Source organism: Cloeon dipterum, chromosome 2 (assembly GCF_949628265.1).
Source record: "Cloeon dipterum chromosome 2, ieCloDipt1.1, whole genome shotgun sequence".
In the NCBI taxonomy this organism is placed as follows: Eukaryota; Metazoa; Arthropoda; class Insecta; order Ephemeroptera; family Baetidae; genus Cloeon; species Cloeon dipterum.
The window spans coordinates 6,533,511-6,554,075 of NC_088787.1; the positions used below are offsets into that span (position 1 = coordinate 6,533,511).

At 37.6% G+C, this 20,565-nt stretch overlaps 2 protein-coding genes across 4 annotated transcripts in view; one reads left to right on the top strand and one right to left on the bottom strand.

The window, feature by feature from the left end:
• sdt (stardust) overlaps nucleotides 1-15,906 on the top strand; it is a 76,486-nt gene extending 60,580 nt beyond the window's left edge. For 2 of the 3 annotated variants that reach the window (XM_065481767.1, XM_065481769.1), the window contains 10 exons: nucleotides 435-821; nucleotides 5,869-6,100; nucleotides 6,697-6,914; nucleotides 8,110-8,346; nucleotides 8,998-9,243; nucleotides 9,308-9,507; nucleotides 9,925-10,100; nucleotides 10,312-10,476; nucleotides 10,736-11,049; nucleotides 11,987-15,906. In XM_065481767.1, coding sequence (XP_065337839.1) covers nucleotides 435-821; nucleotides 5,869-6,100; nucleotides 6,697-6,914; nucleotides 8,110-8,346; nucleotides 8,998-9,243; nucleotides 9,308-9,507; nucleotides 9,925-10,100; nucleotides 10,312-10,476; nucleotides 10,736-11,049; nucleotides 11,987-12,169 — 2,358 coding nt within the window. In that variant the 3' untranslated portion in view covers nucleotides 12,170-15,906. The remainder of the gene's footprint in view (nucleotides 1-434; nucleotides 822-5,868; nucleotides 6,101-6,696; nucleotides 6,915-8,109; nucleotides 8,347-8,997; nucleotides 9,244-9,307; nucleotides 9,508-9,924; nucleotides 10,101-10,311; nucleotides 10,477-10,735; nucleotides 11,050-11,986) is intronic. The other variant, XM_065481768.1, reaches the window with a different exon arrangement.
• Nucleotides 15,907-16,818: 912 nt separating this feature from the next.
• LOC135935855 (uncharacterized) lies at nucleotides 16,819-19,901 on the bottom strand. Its single transcript, XM_065478423.1, has 7 exons — nucleotides 19,845-19,901; nucleotides 19,471-19,715; nucleotides 19,052-19,296; nucleotides 18,120-18,399; nucleotides 17,986-18,067; nucleotides 17,639-17,796; nucleotides 16,819-17,579 (listed from the first exon to the last, which is right to left on the bottom strand). The coding sequence occupies exons 2-7, from the start codon at nucleotides 19,703-19,705 to the stop codon at nucleotides 17,218-17,220; spliced, it is 1,362 nt and encodes a 453-aa protein (XP_065334495.1). The 5' UTR covers nucleotides 19,706-19,715; nucleotides 19,845-19,901; the 3' UTR covers nucleotides 16,819-17,217.
• Nucleotides 19,902-20,565: the final 664 nt, after the last annotated feature.

Below are 20,565 nucleotides of genomic sequence, written 5' to 3' on the forward strand. Positions count from 1 at the left end.
TACTTTGGTAATAAATTTAATTTTAAGGCCCTTTTCGCTTCGATTTCAGGCTCAATCCTTCCACTGTGCATTCCTCACTTAATTTACTTTCTTTTGACGTTCTGAAAACCAAAATCGGTTAAGCCAATCGTCGTTGAATCGTGAATAACTATTTTTTGAAATAAAAAAAATCTTTTCCAGCGTTTCTACAGCGAATGGCTGGACTGATTTTGGTTTTAAGCACGTCAAAAGAAAGCACATTAAGTGAAGAATGCACCGTAGCAGAAATTGACTCTGAAATTGCAGCGGAAAAGCCTTAAAATTAAATTTATTACTAAAGTATACGGTGGCGCCATCTGTTGGCGCCTTCAAATTATGCAACTGGTGTCTTTCTTACAAAATTTTAAATCGATTTTTTTAATTAATTAATTAATTAATTTGTGTGTGTGTTTCAGGCGCAAAACATCATGATGAACATGGTGGCCGAGTACGAGCTGGAGATGCAGCAGCACTCGGGGCCGCACCGCGAGATGGCCGTCGACGTGCCGGACACGTTCATCGCGCGCACCAAGACGCCGCCGCGCTACCCGCCGCCCAAGCACCTGCAGGCGCCGAACGGAAATGCCGCCTCCGCCACCTCCGCGACGAAGCCGGTGCCGCCGCCGCGCGACCACCTGAGCATCGAGAAGGACGGCCGCCTGGTCAACCGCGCGCCCCCGCCCCAAGTGCCCGCCAGAGCCGTGCCTGTGCCGCCCCCGGTCGCCCCCGAGCCCGCCTCCGCTGCCGCCGCCGCAGACCGCACGCCCACCAGGGAGCAAATGGAGAGCATCAGAAAGTATCAGGTTCGTTACAACCACATGATTCAATCTTTTTTTTATTTTATAAAAATTAAAACTGCGTCCCATCCGAAGGAGGGAATTCTCTATTAAAAAAAATTTGATTTTAAATTAAAAAGAGGCAGGTTAATAAATTAAAATGTGTATCATCCGCCCCAGTCAGAATCATTTGGTTCCAGGGAACCGAAAATTTAAGCGTCGATTTTAATCGGAACTGTACGCGGGACCGTTCGGTCCTTTTTCATTACACATTCCAGCAGCAGAAAAAATTCAGTCCGATTAGACGGAAAAATTTTAGCGTCGATTTGAAAAGGGACTAAAACAGTCCGTTTTGAAGGGACTATCCGGTCCATCGTGGGACCAAAAGGTCCCATGTAAGACCAAACAATTCACCGGACCCATAAACTATATATTTTTATGTTTATTTCATACTCCGGCTCAGGAGGAAACCGTTTATTACCCGAGTTATTTTAAATTGCACAAGAAAAAATTATCTTTAAATTAAATCTGTGGTCTAGTTTGATGTTTTTCTCATTTTTCTCTTTCACGACGGTCTAATTATTCTAAAAATTGTGGTTTTGAAATTTGTAAATGCAAGGAAAACCAAAGAAAAACTATTTAACACACTTTCTGTAAATTACAAAATAGAAAAATTGAATATTAAGTTATTTTTCACTGATGCTCACGAAGATTTAATAGTTGATTTGAAACCAAGCTAGGAATTGAAAGGAAAAGTTTAAACAGATATACCAATTTCAACATATTTTTGAATTTTCATTAGAGGCTAGCTTGTCAGCTTTATACATTAAAAAAATTAATTTTTGAACTGAATTCAGCAATGCTTCTGCATTAAAAACTATTATCTTGGTCTTCATGTCAAACTTGTAGAACATTTGCAACAAATCCACTAAAATAATCAGTTAAAAAATCAGTTGACTGTATTTTTACATATTTTTAATCCAAAAATAGTTTGAATTCTAAGGCTACCTCCATACATATAAAATCCCAATTTCTGTCACTTTCAAGCAGAATTTAAAAAATATAAAAACCATAGATCATTATTAAAATAAAAAAAAAACATTATATTTGCAATCGATAAGATTTCTTATTTTTAATTTTATTTCATAAAATCATTTCTAAAATTTGCGGAGCTCCAGAACTTGAGCAGAAATGTTTAAATTAAAAATCAAATTGTTTAGTTTGTGTAAAATTAAACATTACCATACGTCATTAGCTTTTAATAGGACCTTTCAAAAAGAGTAAAACGAGAAAATTCATGAATAGTGATAAATTAGACATGTCTTCAGTTTCTATTACTCGTTTATTTTATTTGAAATATAATCTCTTGGAGCAAGAGACCATTGAATGGGATTTAATAATATCATTTTTCATTGTAGATTCTGTATGAAAATTGAGATGTATCTGTAATTTGCTTTGTGAGATATATTTCAGGTTAATAATTATCGACAAATGGTTTTTAAATTGTTTATTTAAGAAATTTTTCAACTAAATTCAAGGAAAAAGAAATAAAATTATATGCGTTAAAATTATTTTAATATAAAATAAATCATAGAAATGAAATTTTTTTTGTTTCAATTGATCATATCGTTCAAAATTTAATTTTAAATTAACTTTTACGGATTGAATACTTTTCTAACTTATAAAATAATTTTTTTAATTAAGTTATTTAATTTAGCAAAAATTGAACACAAAAAATTGTTTTACGTCAAATGAGGCACACCAAAATATTTCGCTCTAGTTTGTGTGAAACTTGATAAAACTCCGAAATACCATTCCCAGCGCGTTTCCACACAAAATTGCCGTTTTCGCTGTTAGCCGCGTGCGAAATTGTGCATTTATTTTTCTCACTCGCATGCTGCAAGCGGCGGGCGAGTGGCGAGTAGCGGCGGCGGCGGCGACATTCTTAGGCGAAACCATACCGCGGACCCGTGTGTGTTTCGTTCTCGCGTCGCCGTCACCGCCCGCCCGCCCGCGTTCTAAAAGCGATTTGTCGTCGGCGCCACGGTCACGTGGCGTGTCCATCGCTTGAAATTCGATTATGGACAATATTCAGTGCGGCATTCCGTGTCAAACGCAACGAAACGTGCGCATGGCAAAGGAGAAAAGGTCCATTCTCGGTCGATTAGGGCGTCCAAGTTGGTCAAAGGCGGTTGCACGTCTCAAAACTGTCCAAAGAAGAAGAAGTTGCGCGACACTTCTGACTCACTGAACGGGGGAGCAAAATAAATAATGGTCTATTTTTGTTGCGGAACGGTTACGCCTTTCAAAACTTTAGTGGCGGAGATGTTTTCCTTATTTTTAAAAAGGAAAATGATGAGGCTTTAGACGGGAATGTTTGGTTATTTTTATTTTTACATTAAATGTCCTAATTTTATTATCTTATTTGGATTATGAAAAAATGTTTATAAATATTTTCATTTTTGTACAGTTAAAGATGTGATTTTCCTGTCACTCTTATGAATTTTTGAGTATTATCCTGCTCCTTAAAATCAGTCATTAACGGTAACACAAAACATAACAGAGATTCAATTTCAGTATAAGTAGTAGATTATAGATCACTAACGAGGCTGCCTATTATTATATAGGATTTTTATTTGAATGATCAAGAATTATTAATTTAAAATTACAAAAATTATAAGAAGGCCATGAAAAAATCGGATATATTATAAAATAATTATTTTAAATATTAAATAATTATTAACATTTTAAATTAATTAATAAAACTTTAATTTAAAATCAAACAAACTCTAAAAAAGCATATTTAAAACACTGGGGTTTTAATTTGTGCGACGCGCAGATATAACGTCCGGTGGAGTATTGCGCGAAAAAACGGTCACGTGAAAATGCGTGAAAAGAACCAAGTTTTGGTCAATATTGTGTCGTATAATTTGCATTACTTTTACTAATTGTGTCTTTTGGATCGTAAAAACAATCTCTTGACACTCGTAGAGAGCTTTTTTATTTCCCACATTCAGACGCCATCTTGGATCTGCGCAGTGGGAACCAATTTTATCGCACATCTGGCCCCCGCTAATTTAAAAACAGGCTGTTTTGTATTTGTAAAATTTATTATAACTTAAAAAATGTTTATTTCTATTCGGTTTTCGAGAATATTAAACCTCCTCGCGCGTGCTGAGAAAATTGGTCTGACTTTTCATCTCCTGCTTTTTCTTCAGCTGCATTTCCTGTTATTTAAGCCGGAAATCTGCTGCTTTATTATGATATTCTTCGTGGCAATAAGAAAGAAAGAAATAGAATGCCGTCGGTGCCGCGAGACTAGAAGTGACGTTAGGTTGCTGCTTGTCGGAATATCGCGTGCGGCCCCAGTGTGTGGGAAGATTTTTCGTTTTTATTCCCGTCTCGCTTGCTTTTGTGCTTTTTCCCTTCGCACGTATATATAAGAAGAAGGAATTCGACTGCTTTTTTTGGTGCGTCGCTCGGCTATGCAAATCGCCTTCTATACGCCGCCGGTTTTTGACCGTTCCGAGAGCGAGCTCGATTTTTGATAGACGCACTCGAGTGGAATTAAAACGAACGGCTCTGCGTGCGATCGAACCGCGATTGATCTCTCCACGGAACGGAGCAAAAACTAACAGGAAATAAATTAAAGAGATCAGCCAAAGCACGAAAAATCAGGAATTTTTGCCTTAAAAAAATAAAAATTGTTATAATTATTGTTTTAAAATTTATTTTAACGTCTGAAATTCTGTTGTTACTCAAAGTAATTTGCATTGCATCCAATTAAAAAATATTTTAAATTGGATTTAAGCAGCGGGGTCCAGATTTGTGCGACGCGCAGATATGGCGTCCGGTGGAGTTTGGCGCGATAAAACGGTGACGTGAAAATGCGCGAAAAGAAGCAATTTTTCGTCAATATTGTGACGTATAATTGGCATTTCTTGTACTAATTTTGTCTTTTGGATCGCCAAAACAAACTATTGACACTCGTACGGCAATCCAAAGAGAGCTTTTTGCTTCCCACGTTCAGACGCCATCTTGGATCGGCGCAGTGCAAACCAATTTTGTCGCACATATCTGGACCCCGCTGGATTTAAGTAAAATTTCTTTTAAAAATGGTTAAAATTTTTAACTATAATTTAAAATGTGGGAAATAAATCTATGCACCATGTTAAACTTAAAATATTGTCTTAATTTTTTAAAATTGGACGTTTCTCAATTTAAAAGAAGGTTTTTCTAAAAAAATCTAGATGAAAATTTAATTTAATTGCATATTTGGCACAATTTACTTCCTGGAATTTGCTAGAATACACATAAATAATTAATTTTGCACTCATGAAAAATTCAGCAGCAATCCGCCCTTCATTCTCGAAGCTGAAATTTTTAAAATTAAAATACACACACAATCCTGCTTTTTAATTCAAACAGGCTCATTCAAATTAAAACCGGAATCAGCACGACGACCGGTTGGTTGGTTGGTTGTTGTTGTTGTTCAGCATGCTTTGTTCCGTTCTCCTTTTTAATTGAATGGAATATATATAACAACACAAAACGAGGGGGCCGCGCGTCGTGTGTTTAATTCCATTGTCCCGGCGGACAGGCGAACGAAACAAACGCCTGCCTTCAGAGCGTGCATTTTCGCGATGATACGTCGGAGCGGAAGTGCGACGGTCGCACAATGACCGCTTCCGCCCGCTTCCGGCCACCCGCCCGTCGGATCTGGACCAGTCGCGGTGCGGACAGACATGGCCCAGGTCCACTGGATCCAGCTTCAGGCGCTGCCGCCGATTCCTGTCTCGCCGCTCGTCGTCAGACGTTTCTCTAGACTCTCACACCCCGCCTTTCTCGTGCGTTTAAAATAATTTTAATTTATAAATAGCACACATTGTTTATTTTTAAGGTTTTCTGCATGTATGACAATTATAAATAAATTAAAATTATGAAAAAGATAAGGGTCTCATGCCATGCCACTGAAACGAGGTTTTCAATTAAATTGAATTTCCTCCGTATTTAAAAATTCATTTCTCCAAAAATAATCTTTTTCCTCCACTCATACAATTATTTTTTTCCGCAGGAGGACCTTAGGAGAAGAAAGGAGAATGAGGAGCGGGTTGCACAAGAAAAAGAGTTCCTTCGCTCATCCCTGCGCGACTCTCGGAAGCTGCAAGCGCTCGAGAGTCGTCCGCCGCCTAAGCTGCCTTCCGGAATCGTCAACGATGGCTACTCGTCCACCGAGGACAACGACGCCTTGCTCGCCTCCTCCACGGACTCGGCCGTCGCCGCAGACTCGCTCCATAAGATCATCTGTAAGCAAAATTGTTGTATTTTTCATTTAAAGTGCAAACAAGATTAATTTTTTGACGTAATCTTAAAATATGCTTTGAAAAGTAATCTGCGCGCTGCTTCCAAGATTAATTTCTCTTCAAGATAACAATATTTTGATTCAAAAATTATCAAACATATTAATTTTATTTATTGAGAATTAACAAGATAATTTGTGCACTCTAGCATTCAAAGTCCTAAATGCAAAGTGCTTGATTGGAAACTAATTATTCCTGCACCACCTGCACTCTCCAATTTTGAACATGTTGCGTCACTCCCGCATTCCAGTCAAAACGGATGACACGCGTGAATCCGCTGATTGTCTCCCAATTTGGGCAGCCAATGACTCAAAATATGCAAATTTATTACAAACATTTAATTTCACGTTGGAATTTCCAGCCCCTTTAAAACTGTTCAGGAAAATTTATTTAAAAATACAATTATTTCTCAATCTGCTAATTTAAAGGAATTCAAGGCCAGATGTCTCTTAAATATGTGAATATCCTTAATTAAAATTTTAATATTTCGATTTTCTTGACTTCTTTTCTGACCGAGAGTGACTTTTTCTTCTCTCTTTCAGCGTTCAGTGAGCTGGCGGCCGCCCTGCAGAGGCTAAGCGCGCTGCTGCGCAAGCACGACCGCGGCATGGACGCCAAGTTGGCGACCGTGCAGACGCTGCTGCTCAGCCCTGAGTTCGGACGCGCACTCGCCATGCACAACAAGGTGTGCGCCACGCGCAGGTCGCCGACGCCGCTGGCAACGCCCACCTGCGCCGACTCGCAGACCGTCGTCAGAGACGTGAGTGAAAAATCGCGAAAAAATAAGAGATTTAAATTAGGGGCAGTGTGTTCTAACAATAAGAAAAGAGCTGAGAATTTATTAGGAATTTTTTTAGTAGTAACTATTTTTCAAAAATATGATGTGTATTAATATAGCATTAAGTTGAAACAATTTTTCTAGGCAACATATATTTAAATTTCATTCTTAAGAAAATAACTAGGCATTATCAATCTTAGATTTTTCCAATTTAATCCTGTTCAAAATTTCTGCTTCAAATTTGAACATAAAAATTTTAAATACATTTGCAATCTCTATATGGTCCTCTTAATTTTGCTAATAGTAAAATATTCTCTAAGAAGTTCTCGTTAAAATTCAAAATTTTCCATTTTTTTCCTTTATCAGACGCCTAATCAAAATTTCTTCCTGATTTGATCAGCAAATAAAAACAAAACCCTTACAGTTGGTACTTTTAAGTAAATCTAGCAAGCAGTTTTGGGTTTAAAAATGGTTTTATTAATAAAAAGGATGGATTTTTAGAAAAAATTATCATTTTTTATCCTAACTGGGGTTAGAGACACCCAAAAATTCTCATTTTCATTAATTTTCTTGAAAAAGTACTGCTGAAAAATTGTTTTGCCTTAATTTTGGCTGCAAATTAAATTAATTTTTGCTCAGAAATGTGAATATTGTAGCTTAAAAACGTCTTTCTGTTACAAAAAATTGCGTTCTAACCATTCTTTTGCTAAGAGCCCAAATTCTTAAAGCTCATTATTTTTAATTTGATAAAAACCAAAAATTACCAAAATATCATTTTTTAATTGGCAGCTTAAAAAAAAAATTGGGAGGTTTCTGTAATATTGGATCAAAAATAAAACAAATCACATTCATATCCTGGTTAAAACCCACAGAGTTAGGCCTTTTTATTTTAAATTTATCAATTTAAACGATTTAAAAACAATATCAAATGAAGACCAGACGTTCAAATGAGTAATTACATTTTAATCTTCCTTTCTAACATTTCTTCATCAGACCTATTATTTCATTTTAAAAATTTTGTTGATATTTATTATTTAATTTAAAAGAAAAGACTTAAAATAGTATTGAAAACAGCTCAATAATGGTGAGACATCCCGAAAATTATATTTAAAAGTCTCAATTTCATTACGATTGTTTAAAAATGATCTAAATTGACCATTTCTCCGTTCTATTGCAGTGTCTGGACGCGTTGCAGCCGTGCACGGCGCCAAATGCGGCGGAGCTGGCCGAGATTCTGACCAACTACGAGCTGGACGGGCTGCTGAGCGCGCACGACGTGCTGGCCAAGCGGCTTCCCGGCCCGACGCCGCCGCGCATGCCTTCGCCGACGGCCGAGGAGCCGGCGCCGACGCTCCCGCTCTACGCCGATGACAATATCAAGATTGTGAAAATCGAGAAGACCAATGAACCCTTAGTGAGTGCACCCCCAAAGTGAAATTCCGTGTCGACGTGTGCCTCGAATTTTTATCTAGCTTCTCAAAGTGATACAAATTTTCTTTCAACGCTGGAGATTTTTATTAAAAAAAAATGGCAGAAAATGTGTCTAAAATTGACCAGTTGCATAAACCCTTAGTTATTAAAGCCGCCAACAGATGACGCAACCACAGACTTTCTTAAAAATTTTGTTTTAAGCGGTTTTAAGGCATTTCCGCTGCGATTTCAGACTCAATGTAGCTATTTTGCTTTTTTAAATTAATTTGCTATTTTTTGACTTGCTGAAAACCTAAATCGGTTCAGCCATTCGCCGTAGAAACGTTGGAAAATATTTTTTTATTTCAAAAAATAGTTTTTCACGATTCTACGGCGATTGGCTGAACCGATTTTGGTTTTCGGCACGTCAAAAAATAGCAAATTAATTGAAGAATGCACAGTAGCTAGATTGAGTCTGAAATCGCAGTGCCTTAAAATCGAAAGTCTACGGTGGCGCCATCTGTTGGCCGCTTCGAACACTTAGGGTTTACGCAACTGGTGAATTGTAGATTTTTTCATCTTTGGAATTTTTAATAATTTAAATAATTAACTGTTTGATCCAGAGTAAAACATTTTTAAAATTATATTTGTTTAGGGTGCTACTGTGAGGAACGAGGGTGACTCGGTGGTGATCGGCAGGATAGTGAAGGGAGGCGCCGCCGAGAAGAGCGGGTTGCTGCGCGAGGGCGACGAGGTGCTCGAGGTCAACGGCGTCGAGATGCGCGGCAAGTCCGTCAACGAGGTGTGCGACCTGCTCGCCGGCATGAACGGCACGCTCACCTTCCTAGTAGTGCCTAACAGAGAGCCCAGACAGCCGCCGCCACCTGTCAGAGAAACGGTGGTAAGAAAATTTTATTGTTTTTATTTATAATTGATTTAAAAAAATAATTTTTGTTTTGTTGCAGCTGCATATGAAAGCTCACTTCGATTACGATCCTGAGGACGATCCGTACATTCCGTGTAGAGAGTTAGGCATCAGCTTCCAAAAGGGCGACATCCTTCACGTCATCAGTCAGGAGGACCCCAACTGGTGGCAGGCGTACCGGGAGGGCGAGGAGGATCAGACCCTGGCAGGTCTGGTGCCCAGCAGATCCTTCCAGCACCAGTGAGTGACATTTTTTCTTATTAAATATTAAAAAACGCATTAATTAATTCGTCACAAAGCCACTCCAGCATAAAATAATCAAATAAAAGGGTTAAAACTGTTAAAATCGTCTACTTTAATACTTGCAAACTCCAAATTTCGGCTCTAGTAAATTTTTCCTAATTTCTGGATTAATTTTTCAGTTAAAAAATTTTGTTTGATTTATTTTCAGTCTGATTTTTTGTGAATTTAAATAATCGGATTTGTTCGAAATATTTTATTTAAAAAATCTCAGACCAGTTTTTAAATTTAAAAGCAAACTATTGAACTCAGATACCAATTAGGAAGAGCCAAAACTATTCGAAATTCTGTAAATTTATTTATTAAAATTTATTTAGTGCAGAGATTTAAAAAATATTTGATTTTGTCTTTTCGTAGGAGGGAGGCGATGAAGCAGAACATCATTGAAGACAAGGGTGGCAAGGATAAGAGCAAAAAGGGCGGGACTCTGTTATGTGCCAAAAAGAACACTAAGAAAAAGAAGAAGAAATTGCCATATAACGCGAATTACAATGATGGTGGGTACCTGTTATGCAGTACCAATGTCAACGACGGTGCGTAATCTCCTGTTTTTATATCGTTCCGATCCGACTAACCCAAACACGCTCTCGCTCGCATTGATAACAAAAATAATTGCGCGGACACGGAGATGGGCACCTATGCTGTAAATACTTCTCACTCGCTGAAACTTGCTTTTTTAAATTGATTTTTCTAGCTCTTTTTTAAAATTGATTTTGGTTGAGTCGAATTTTGTCGCTCCCGCAGATTATGAAGCAGATGAAATTCTAACCTACGAGGATGTAGCGCTCTATTATCCTAAAGCGAATCACAAACGGCCTATTGTCTTAATCGGTCCGCCCAACATCGGGCGGCACGAGTTGAGGCAGAGATTGATGGAGGACTCTGAGAGATTTGCTGCAGCCATTCCTCGTAAGTATTTTTACCTTAAATAAATTATAACTTTAAAAAAATAACTAGTCTTTTACTGGTATTGAGTTTTGATAAATTTAAAAATATAAAAATATATATAATTTCTAAGTTTTTGATTGACTTAATCGCAATTCTCAGCTGGAGTTATCAATTTATTTTTTTTTTTCAATGAAATGCGCATGCGCAGATACAAATTTCCCCTCATATTTTTCAATGCTCTTTATCTTTTCCAAATAATTCCAATTTATTTTCCCTTCAGACACGAGTCGGCCGAAGAAGGACGGCGAGGCGGACGGGCAGGACTACCACTTCATCAGCAGGGCGCAGTTCGAGGCGGACATCGTGTCGAGAAAGTTCGTGGAGCACGGCGAGTACGAGCGCGCCTACTACGGCACCAGCCTCGAGGCGATCCGCGGCGTCGTAAACTCGAGCAAGATCTGCGTCCTCAACCTGCACCCGCAGTCGCTCAAGATCCTGCGCACCTCTGACCTCAAGCCCTACGTCGTCTTCGTGGCGCCGCCCTCGCTCGAGAAGCTCCGCCAGAAGAAACTCAGGAACGGAGAGACCTTCAGGGTGAGTGCCTGATTTTTTGTTTAACTTAACATGGAATTCGCTAAATAGGGAGCAATAAAATAATTTAAATACACTAGTTGTATAAGATATTAGTGTTCGAAGCCGTTAGCAGATGGCGCCACCGAATAATTTCTTAATAAATTTATTTTTAAGGCATTTTCCGCTGCACTTTCAGACTCAATCCTGCTGCTGTGCGTTCTTCATTAAATATGCTTTCTTTTGACGTGCTGAAAACCAAAATCGGTTCAGCCAATCGCCGTAGAATCGTGAAAACTAATTTTTTGGAATGTAAAATCTTTTGCAACGTTCCTACGGCGAATTGCTGGACTGATTTTAGATTTCATCACGTCAAAATAAAGCATATGAATTGAAGAACGCACAGGAATAGGATTGAAACTGTAATCGCAGCGGAAGTGCCTGAAAATTAAATTTATTACCAAAATATACGGTGGCGCCATCTGCTGGCGGCTTCAAACGCCAGCTGGTGAATTTAATTTAAATTGTTTTAGCTGATTATTATTAATTAAAACTCCTGTAGTTAAGTAGTGCTAATAAATATTTGATTAGAAATTTTTTTATTAAAGTTAGTTTTATATTTTTTCAATTTTAGGATTGGAAATAAAATTAAAAACAAATTAAAAAAATCTTAAGGCTTAAATTGATTTTCTTTGCGTTTTAATTGGCAAGATGGGAGCAAATCTTGACGAATCAGAAAATTGTGATTTAAAAATTTCGCGTCTTCCAAATTAAAAAAAAATAAACATATTTTCCCAATCATCAACTAAATGGCAAAATTATATTCTTTTTCGAGATCTTCTAATTTACCCACTTTCTTTATATTTCTTGCCAATATTTAAATTCGATTTTGATCATTTCAAACTATTTTCCTTTTTGTAGCCTAATTTAACATAATTTCATCCTGTATTATTTTTGACAGGAGGAGGAGCTGAAAGAGATCATCGAGAAGGCGCGTGAGATGGAGGACCGGTACGGCCACTTCTTCGACATGGTCATCATCAACAATGACACGGAGCGCGCGTACGGGCAGCTGCTGAACGAGATCAACGAGCTGGAGCGCGAGCCCCAGTGGGTACCTGCGACCTGGGACAAGGCTGTGTAAACAAACAAACAAACAAAACCAACCAAGAAACAAAAGACAGTTTATCACGCATACACACTTACACGCGGACACTCGATCGCCACCCCCAGCCCCCCTGAAAATGAGACTTTTGCGCCACCCGAAAGGGCAACAAAAAAAAAAGAAATTTGAGAGTGCACAGTGCAGCTGGCGAGCGAAGAGGAAAGAAACACGGTTTTTCACGCAATTTGAGTAAAATAACGAGAAAAAAAATGAATCAGTTTCACGTGTCGGAAAGAATGTCGTTACATGAGAGCAAAATATAGCGCAGTGAATGTTGTGATATTTTAAAGAACATCAAGTACGTATTCCACGAGTCGCAAAAAGAGTGTATATTGGCCAAATTTTCACCCCCACGCAAATAATAATATTAATATGTATATGAAAGAAAAACGGTCCAAAGGTGGCGTTTTTTCCAAGCCCGTTTCCGGACCGCAGGAAAACGGCAGCAGATTTTTCACTCAGACACACTCGCCCCCCGCCAGCCAAAAGACATTTCGTTGTGATGAGAACATACAAAACCTCTGTGTTCAAAAAGGAGGGACAGAGAACGTGGGACGCAGATTAATTACACACACACACACACTCTCTCTACGGTAGGATTATTTATTATAATATGTGTGTCCGACTTCCGCAAAAATTAACTACGACGAGAGACGCAGGAGATTTGAGAGGAGTACACACACACACACAGTTGTCTATTTTTTATGAGAGGCCAAATAATATCATGTTTTTGATATAGATGAGAGTGCGAGAGCGAGAGAGCCACGCAGGTCACACACACACTAAAATATATTTCTCATTTTCCAAGTCGATCGCGCACCTTTTACATTAAAAGCAGAGCACCGAGTATATTTCCTCCTTTCATCGAATATAGAATTATATAGACAAAAGTCAAGTCGAAATCGGTCAACCACACACACGTTTTAAAATTATAAATACCGCGAGAGAAAGTGAGGGAGAGAGAGAAAAAGAGCGAGCCATTCCGTTATTGATTTCGGGTAGCGGCGTTTTGTCCACATTCCAAGTACGATATAATACATATTAAACAAAAAAATAACAAATAATATTTCCGATCCGGGACAACACACACACACACACGAACTCACACAGAAATAGTCTTCCTGTCCTTTGCGTTTATTCCTCACACAAAACTTAGCAGCCAAAAACTTGATGGTTCTATAGGAGAAAGAATGAAATTTTGCAACCAAGAAGAGTTTTTAAAAAAAGTGTTATTGAATTTTACGGAAATTCCCTATCATGTCAATTTTAAGTAGATGAAAGAGGTCGAACGAAGGAGCGACGCTGACTCTGATGACGTCAGTCGGAAAGTGGCAGAGATCCGATCGTGTAAATTACACCACAAACCTCCCGGCGAGAAAATTCGGAGTCTGATTTTTTTATTCATTTGGAAAATTTGCAAAATTAGATTTCATTTGTGACAAATTCGATAATAGTGAATTTTAATATATTTATTTTATTTATTAAAAAATACCAAAAGTTGAAAACGCAATCCAATCGAAATTCTATACAGTGTTGCTGTGTATTTTAGGAGTACAAATATTTAATTTGGTGTGCTGAAAACCAAAATCGGCTCATAAACTAAATAACAGTTTTCTTCAGCGGGGACCAGATTCGTGCAACGCGCAGATATGGCGTCCGGTGGAATTTGGCGCGAAAAAACGGTCACGTGAAAATGCGCGAAAAGAACCAAGTTTTGGTCAATATTGTGACGTGTATAATTTGCATTACTTTTAACCAATTGTGTCTTTTGGATCGTAAAAACTAATTCTTGACACTCGTCGTCGTTTTTGTTTCCCACATTCAGACGCCATCTTGGATCTGCGCAGTGGGAACCAATTTCATCGCACATCTGGCTCCCGCTGGATTTCTTCTCTTCTATCTATTCTGGTTTTCAGCTCGGCTAAAAACAAATATTTTCACGCCATTAAATTAAATTCTTATTATTTAACTCTCACAATGATTAGAATTTGAATTTGAAAGACCAGAAGTGTCGGATTTCCCTTTCTCGCCGGGCTCGTTAATTAATCTAGTTTTCGTTTTTGTGTCTTGTATGTCTCCGAAGTGTCCCGTTAGTTTAGCATTGGAATTATTTTATCCTTTTCCGTCTCGCCGACAGCCGCATTTGAATCCTGCAATGCGAATCATCCCGCCCGAAAGAGAGCGTTTGGCGTGTTTCGTTGCCAAAAATACAGTCGAATTTACACACAAAATATAAAATGAATTGAATGTGCGTCTTTATATATCAAAAATGAATTCTCCTGACGAAAATTTGCAATGTCCGATGACGACGATGATAATAATTTATGTGTGTGTCTCTCATGTAATTGACTTAAATTATTCGTACATTTATCGATTTATATTTGCATGTTCGACTAGCGATTTTCTCATCATCCGCAGCGGTTATTTTTTCCAAGCGATGTCGTCACATATACGGTAATAATGGTAATTACTCTACGAAAAGTTGTCATATATTATGATTATATATCCGAGAGGCAAATTTGAAAATTATTATATTATGTCCGTGAGTGTCGAGAGGGCGCAAGCGAACTTACTAAACGACAAAAACCGTAAAAATCAAACTCGTTAAAAGTGTGTGTTTATAAAACGATTATATAAAACAAAGAGGGAATGCACTTCTTCAAAAGAGAGCAATTTTTGACAGGTATTGTACACGGTGTGACCCTTGACCCTAGCTCAACAACTACGAGAAAATATATATCACCTTTTCCCATATTTAGTTAGCCGCGCGCCGCTTGGACATTTCCAAGGTGCTGAATCATAAATTCCAAGCGGACATATAGGTTTTCCTGCAAATTCCATTCCACAAAATCTTTCTAGACAATGGTGCTGAGGATTATGTATCAATTCCGTTCTCATCCTGCGTTTCCGGCCTCGATTCTCTACACTAAAAAAAAAAACAAAAAATATATCGCTGGTGCGAAACCCCCCGAAAATTGTAAAAAAAACACTGTACGCAAAAACTGCCAGTTTAGCCAGCAACAAAAAGGGAATAAAAAGAATCGTATATATATTATTACTCCGTTTTTCTGTTCAATTCCGATTGATTTTGCCGACGCAAAATGTCCATTTAGTTGTTAAGGAGATTTATAATTCGTTATTTGTGTATATTTTATTGCTCTCCTGTTGCCGTGTGTTAATTATCGAAGGTATTTTTAAAACTAAAATCGAACCTGCTCAAAATTTATTACCGATGTAAGTTATTGAACAAGAAGAATAAAAACACGAGAAGCGAGGTGCGAGAACAAGTGTGCACTAAACAAACAAAACAAACAAAACGCGGATGCTTGGGACAAAAGAGAATGATGTATTTTGCATTGACTGTGTAAATAGTTGCGATGAGACATAAACGCTGATGATAATAAACATTAATATGCGATAATTGACTGTTTAAATAATAATAAAATCAACAACGGGAGCGAATGTATGTGGCGCGCGCGCGATCAACGGTGAGTATAGTGCGAATGAGATCCGAGCAGACTAAAAATATCCGACTTTTAAAACAAACAAACAAACAAACAAACTCAAGAGGGCATGACGATGATGATTGACACTAAAATGATCATTTTTTATCATATTGGTTGTATAATTCTAATTATCGACGCAAAATACACTGAAATATTTCTGTTATTGTGTATTATTAGTAAATGGAACTGATGTATTAAATCTAACAACAATTGTTTTCTTCATTTAACCATCTCCTAAATAAAGAGACGTAAAAAAATTAATTTTGTCTAAAAATAAATTTAGAGGCGGAGGCTCGCTGGACCATCTTAATAAAGACCGTCTTTGACGAAGTTTCTTAGCACACGAATCGATTCTTGAGGGTCAAATTAGGTAAAATGAAAATTTTTCATACCAAAATGTCCAGCGCACCGTGCGAACTTTTTCCCCCGCCAAAATTATATGAACCTATTTGCGTAAAGTGCGCATGCGTCAGAGCTGGCTTGATCTGTCAAAGTACAGGCGGTCTCTCTGCAAGACAAGTGCTCAAACTAGCTCTCACGCATGCGCAGTTCTCGCATTTACGTTCATATTGTTTTGGCGGGTAAAAGTTCGCACGTTGCGCTGGACATTTTGGTCTGAAAAATTTCCATTTTCCCTATTTCGACCTTCAAGAATCGATTCATGTGCTCAAAAACTTCGTCAAAGACGGTCTTTAAAGAGGATTTTATCGTCCCAAAGAACATCATACGCACACTATTAGCTAGACCTTGACGAGAAGAATCAGAATAACCTGCCAAGAAAAATACAGCGTGTTCCAGAACTCAACGACCACTATTTCCGGGGCTGTGGGGAAAGAAACCCCTAAACTGGTTGTCTTCCCTCTATACGGTTGATTGTTGCGCCACTACAATGAAAATTGCTTACAATTAGGTGAACGGAAAACTCTGGTTAAATTTTTCCAAGGCAAAAATTTACGTTTCTCGATCGTTTTTTAGGGTTAAATTTCATGGGAAATCTGAATCTGGCGTTATTTTTTTCAACTTGCAATGTTAAATATTACAGGGGGAGCAAAATTTTGAAAATCATAAATTTGAAAACAATTTAATTATTTGTTGTGCTTAAATAAAATTCGATATTTTTTTGGTTGGACTATTTATTTCATTTTTTAATTTTTAAGAAAATATTAATACACTTGAGCTAAAAATCAGCGTTTGGATAGAAAAGTCACTCTAGTCACGAGGTGATAAATTTTGATTATTTGGATCGTTAAACGGAATGTTTCACAAATACATTTACTCACTTATTTACTCAAATTATGATCAGTTTTACGAGTTCTAAGTAAGCCCCTATATTTGAAGAGAAAAATAAATTTCCAGGGTCTAATTCTCTGCACAGTGTAAATATTCACTGCTTAAGAGGAAAATTCAGTATTTTAGCCATTCAACTGTTTTGGATGGTCCAAAATATTCAAAAGTAAATATTTATTGAAAAACCAGCTGTTAAAAAAGAGTCAAGCTTCCCCAAAATTCTCAAGAAGTTTATTAGATTACTTGAGCACGCTGGCCTTTGCAAAATCGGCTGCTCAAGCTCTTCCTCACGTACTTGTCAGCGCACACAAGGAGCAAAAAGACTAAAACTCCCCGCGAAGCACCGAAGATAGCCACCATCATGGAGTCATCATAAAAGAACGGGTTGGCTTCATTGATGAACGGTTGAAACGCCAAGAGGGTGAGTATTAAATACGTTCTGCGCCGTTCCTTTTCCTGCGGCACCGTCTGGTCGGTTTCCTCCGAGGTGCGGACAGGCTTGCCTCTTATTGCGCAGGTTGCAGACAACAAGCCGAGGTTGGCCAAAAGCAAAATCAAGGTCGGTCCAAAGTTGTAAATCCACTCGGCATTTAAGTCTGTGGTTAGAATTTTTAATATAATAATTATTATGTCGAATATATTTAGATCTTAATACTGTCTGTCCAGCATATTCCATCTTCCATTTCTGGGTTGAAAAAGGAGAACTCATTGATGATCAGGTTGAAATACAGGGCCACGGCCACTATTGGGATTGGTAAGCAAGTCGAATACGCAGCAAACTTTGCAAAGTAGTTGCTTCCCTTGCGAAGAACCCTGCAACAAATTAGAATGTGTAAAATTGATTTTAGTAAAGCCAGGTGGAGCATTATAAAAATAATCAGTTTTATAAAAATGCTGTTACTAATATTTTCGGTAATGAAATAAAAACAAAATTCGAAAGAAGCCTACAAATTATTTCGGAAATCTGGATTTCGAGCCAACTAAACAAAAAACTTGTCTCACCCTTTGTAAGCGAAGAAAATGTCGATGCACAAAGAGTTGAGCCAAAACATGGAGGCGAGATGAGAGTATAAGCCGATGTATCCTAAAAATAGAATAAAAATTATGTTTAAATAATTAAAGTTCTTCTCTGTTACCAATGAAAAAGCAGCGCGATTTTACCAGTGCATTCCCGGAAAAATAAATATGGACAGTCATGGCGGAGAAATTTGCTGCCTGGTATGCTGCGTAGAAAATCACGCTTTTCCTGTGAAACGATTCAATTTGCGGGCTGAGGGTGTACGCCACAACGGTCAAGATCAGCAAAATTGAGCTCAGCAGCGAAATAAACGAATAAATGTGATACTCCACTGGAAACTGTTCATCCTCAAACTCCTCTTCTACGCAGTGTACTAGATGTATGGAGGTTTTCCCTTCCTAAAAGACATTTTTCATGATTCTATAATATAATAATATAAAATCCATTTATTGCAGGGTAATTGGGGTCTTGACAAATAAATATTTTAGATATATGCTATTTAAGGGCACACTTAGACAATTGTCTACAAATCTTTAACAGCGGTATTTTTGTTTACTAAAATAAAATATAGATTTTCAGGAGATGAAGCATTAATTAATTTGTAATGATTCAGTTTCTAAACGCTAAAATGTAAAATATTTATTGTTTCTTAAGTGGTGGGATTGAATTCGACTGGAAATCAAATCAAAATTTAATAATCTCATGAATAACTACTCTATACAGACAATTTTTAAATCGTCCTGATCCCGGCAAAATTGCGTAACTTTCAACAACCAAACGCGAATTTCCTTATTACAAGAAAAAGTCAACAATCAATTCGACAGTGAAAATTTGGGTGTTTGTTGAACAAAATGCGCATTTTTGCCGGGACCAGGACGAATATTCAACTTATATCCATTAGAAATGTATTTATTTAAAATGTTTTTGTCAGTTTTTGGATTTTAGGTTAACACTTTTTAAAGTGTAGCTGGATAAATGTTAAAATTGAGTGATTCTAGCTTAAATGTTACAAAAAAATTCCCAAACCTGGCCAAAAAATGACTTTTTTACCATTTGGTGAACACAGTAATGCGCTGCACCATATAGCTTCGTTTTGTTTTCCAATCTCATCTTGCCGCTCGACAAGATCCTGACGTCTTCTTTATTTAAAATGTGTGAAGCACCACCACATTTTGCGTTGCGTATTTGTTTGAAGAACTCAATTGGTGGCGTGTCTGTCTCAGTAATTTCTTTCCACTGATAGTGCGTGACGGGCTTAAATCCACTAGAATCTTCAATTACTTCTTCCGCGAATTCTAAAAACAGATCAGAAACTTTTTTGTATTTGAATAAATTAATTATCATTCCGCCTGAATATTTTAAATTAATGAGATTCTATGGCTGGTTTATTTAAAACAATTTGACTTTTTTTATTTATTTCAGTTAATTCTAGAAAATATTTAACATTGTGAATGAAAAATTGTTCAAACCTTTGTCGCAAATTCTGATGCACGATGCCCAGAGGCAGGGACAGACCCACCAGTGCCCTTCTGCCTGATCGTCTTTCCAAAACGTGCCGGCAGGATATGAGTCATTCTTGGTCTCAAGAATGCCATACTCTTGTAGAACTGTGCCCTGCACATTCATCCGCAATTTTGCTTTGCAGAGATCTTTGCCCAAGGCCAGCCCAAGGACGAGCACAAGGGTCAAAATGCTGACTTTCATCTCGCTGTTGCTTTTTAAATAGGAATTCGTCAGTGTAAATAAATAATTAAAATTCATGAATATCTGTTTTTAAATATTAAATTATCTGAATAAAAACTGATTTATAATCATGAGTAAAAAATTAGGAAAAACCACAAACCCGTCGTTTCTTTGTAGGATTGATCCACCGAAACTCGCTTGTCTTGCTCCACAGAGCCGTCGCTCTGGACTAACTTTATTTTTAATTTCCCATAAAGAGGCCTGCGAACCTGACCTTGATGTTTATAATTTTAGTTTTTTGCTGACCATGACGTCGTTCTAGCTCTCATTACGAATTCCACGCACGCTCAGTCAAAATAAATGAAAACTCGAGCGCCTGCACGCGGCGCCTCTCTCCATTTTTTTATTACCCACCGCGTCGATCAGTAATTAATTAACTGTAAAGTGGTGATGGTTTATTCCCTTTTATTTGACAGTTAATTGCGAAGGAAATAATTTTTTTTTTAAATAATATTGTTTTTCCTTTTTTTTCATGAGAAAAGAGATAATTAATCTTATCTGAAACACACAAGTCGAGACATTTTAATCTCAATCTCCTCAAAAGCCTCATTTCCTGTCCCCTTTTCGCTCACCTATAAAACTTTATTTTAATTTTAAATCTCGTCCTTTTATTTAGAAATAATCTCTTCCATTTTATGATTAAATTGATTTATTTTGAATTTTTCTTTCTTCCCTCCTCGCTTTTCAAGGATTTCCTCTTGAGCACCGTGTGGAAGTGCCCATTAAAGAGCCCAAGTCAGACATTGGCGGCGACGCGGCCGAAGCGCGCTCGAACCCAGCAAGGAATCGCGCGATTCCAAGAGTTGACAACTGCACCCTTC

Coding starts and splice junctions, on each gene's coding strand:
- LOC135935855 (XM_065478423.1), bottom strand. CDS start 19,705: ATGAAAGTCAGCATTTTGACCCTTGTGCTCGTCCTTGGGCTGGCCTTG. Junction 19,297..19,470: donor CATCAGAATTTGCGACAAAG/GTTTGAACAATT, acceptor ATCTGTTTTTAG/AATTCGCGGAAGAAGTAATT. Junction 18,068..18,119: donor ATCGCGCTGCTTTTTCATTG/GTAACAGAGAAG, acceptor TTCTATTTTTAG/GATACATCGGCTTATACTCT.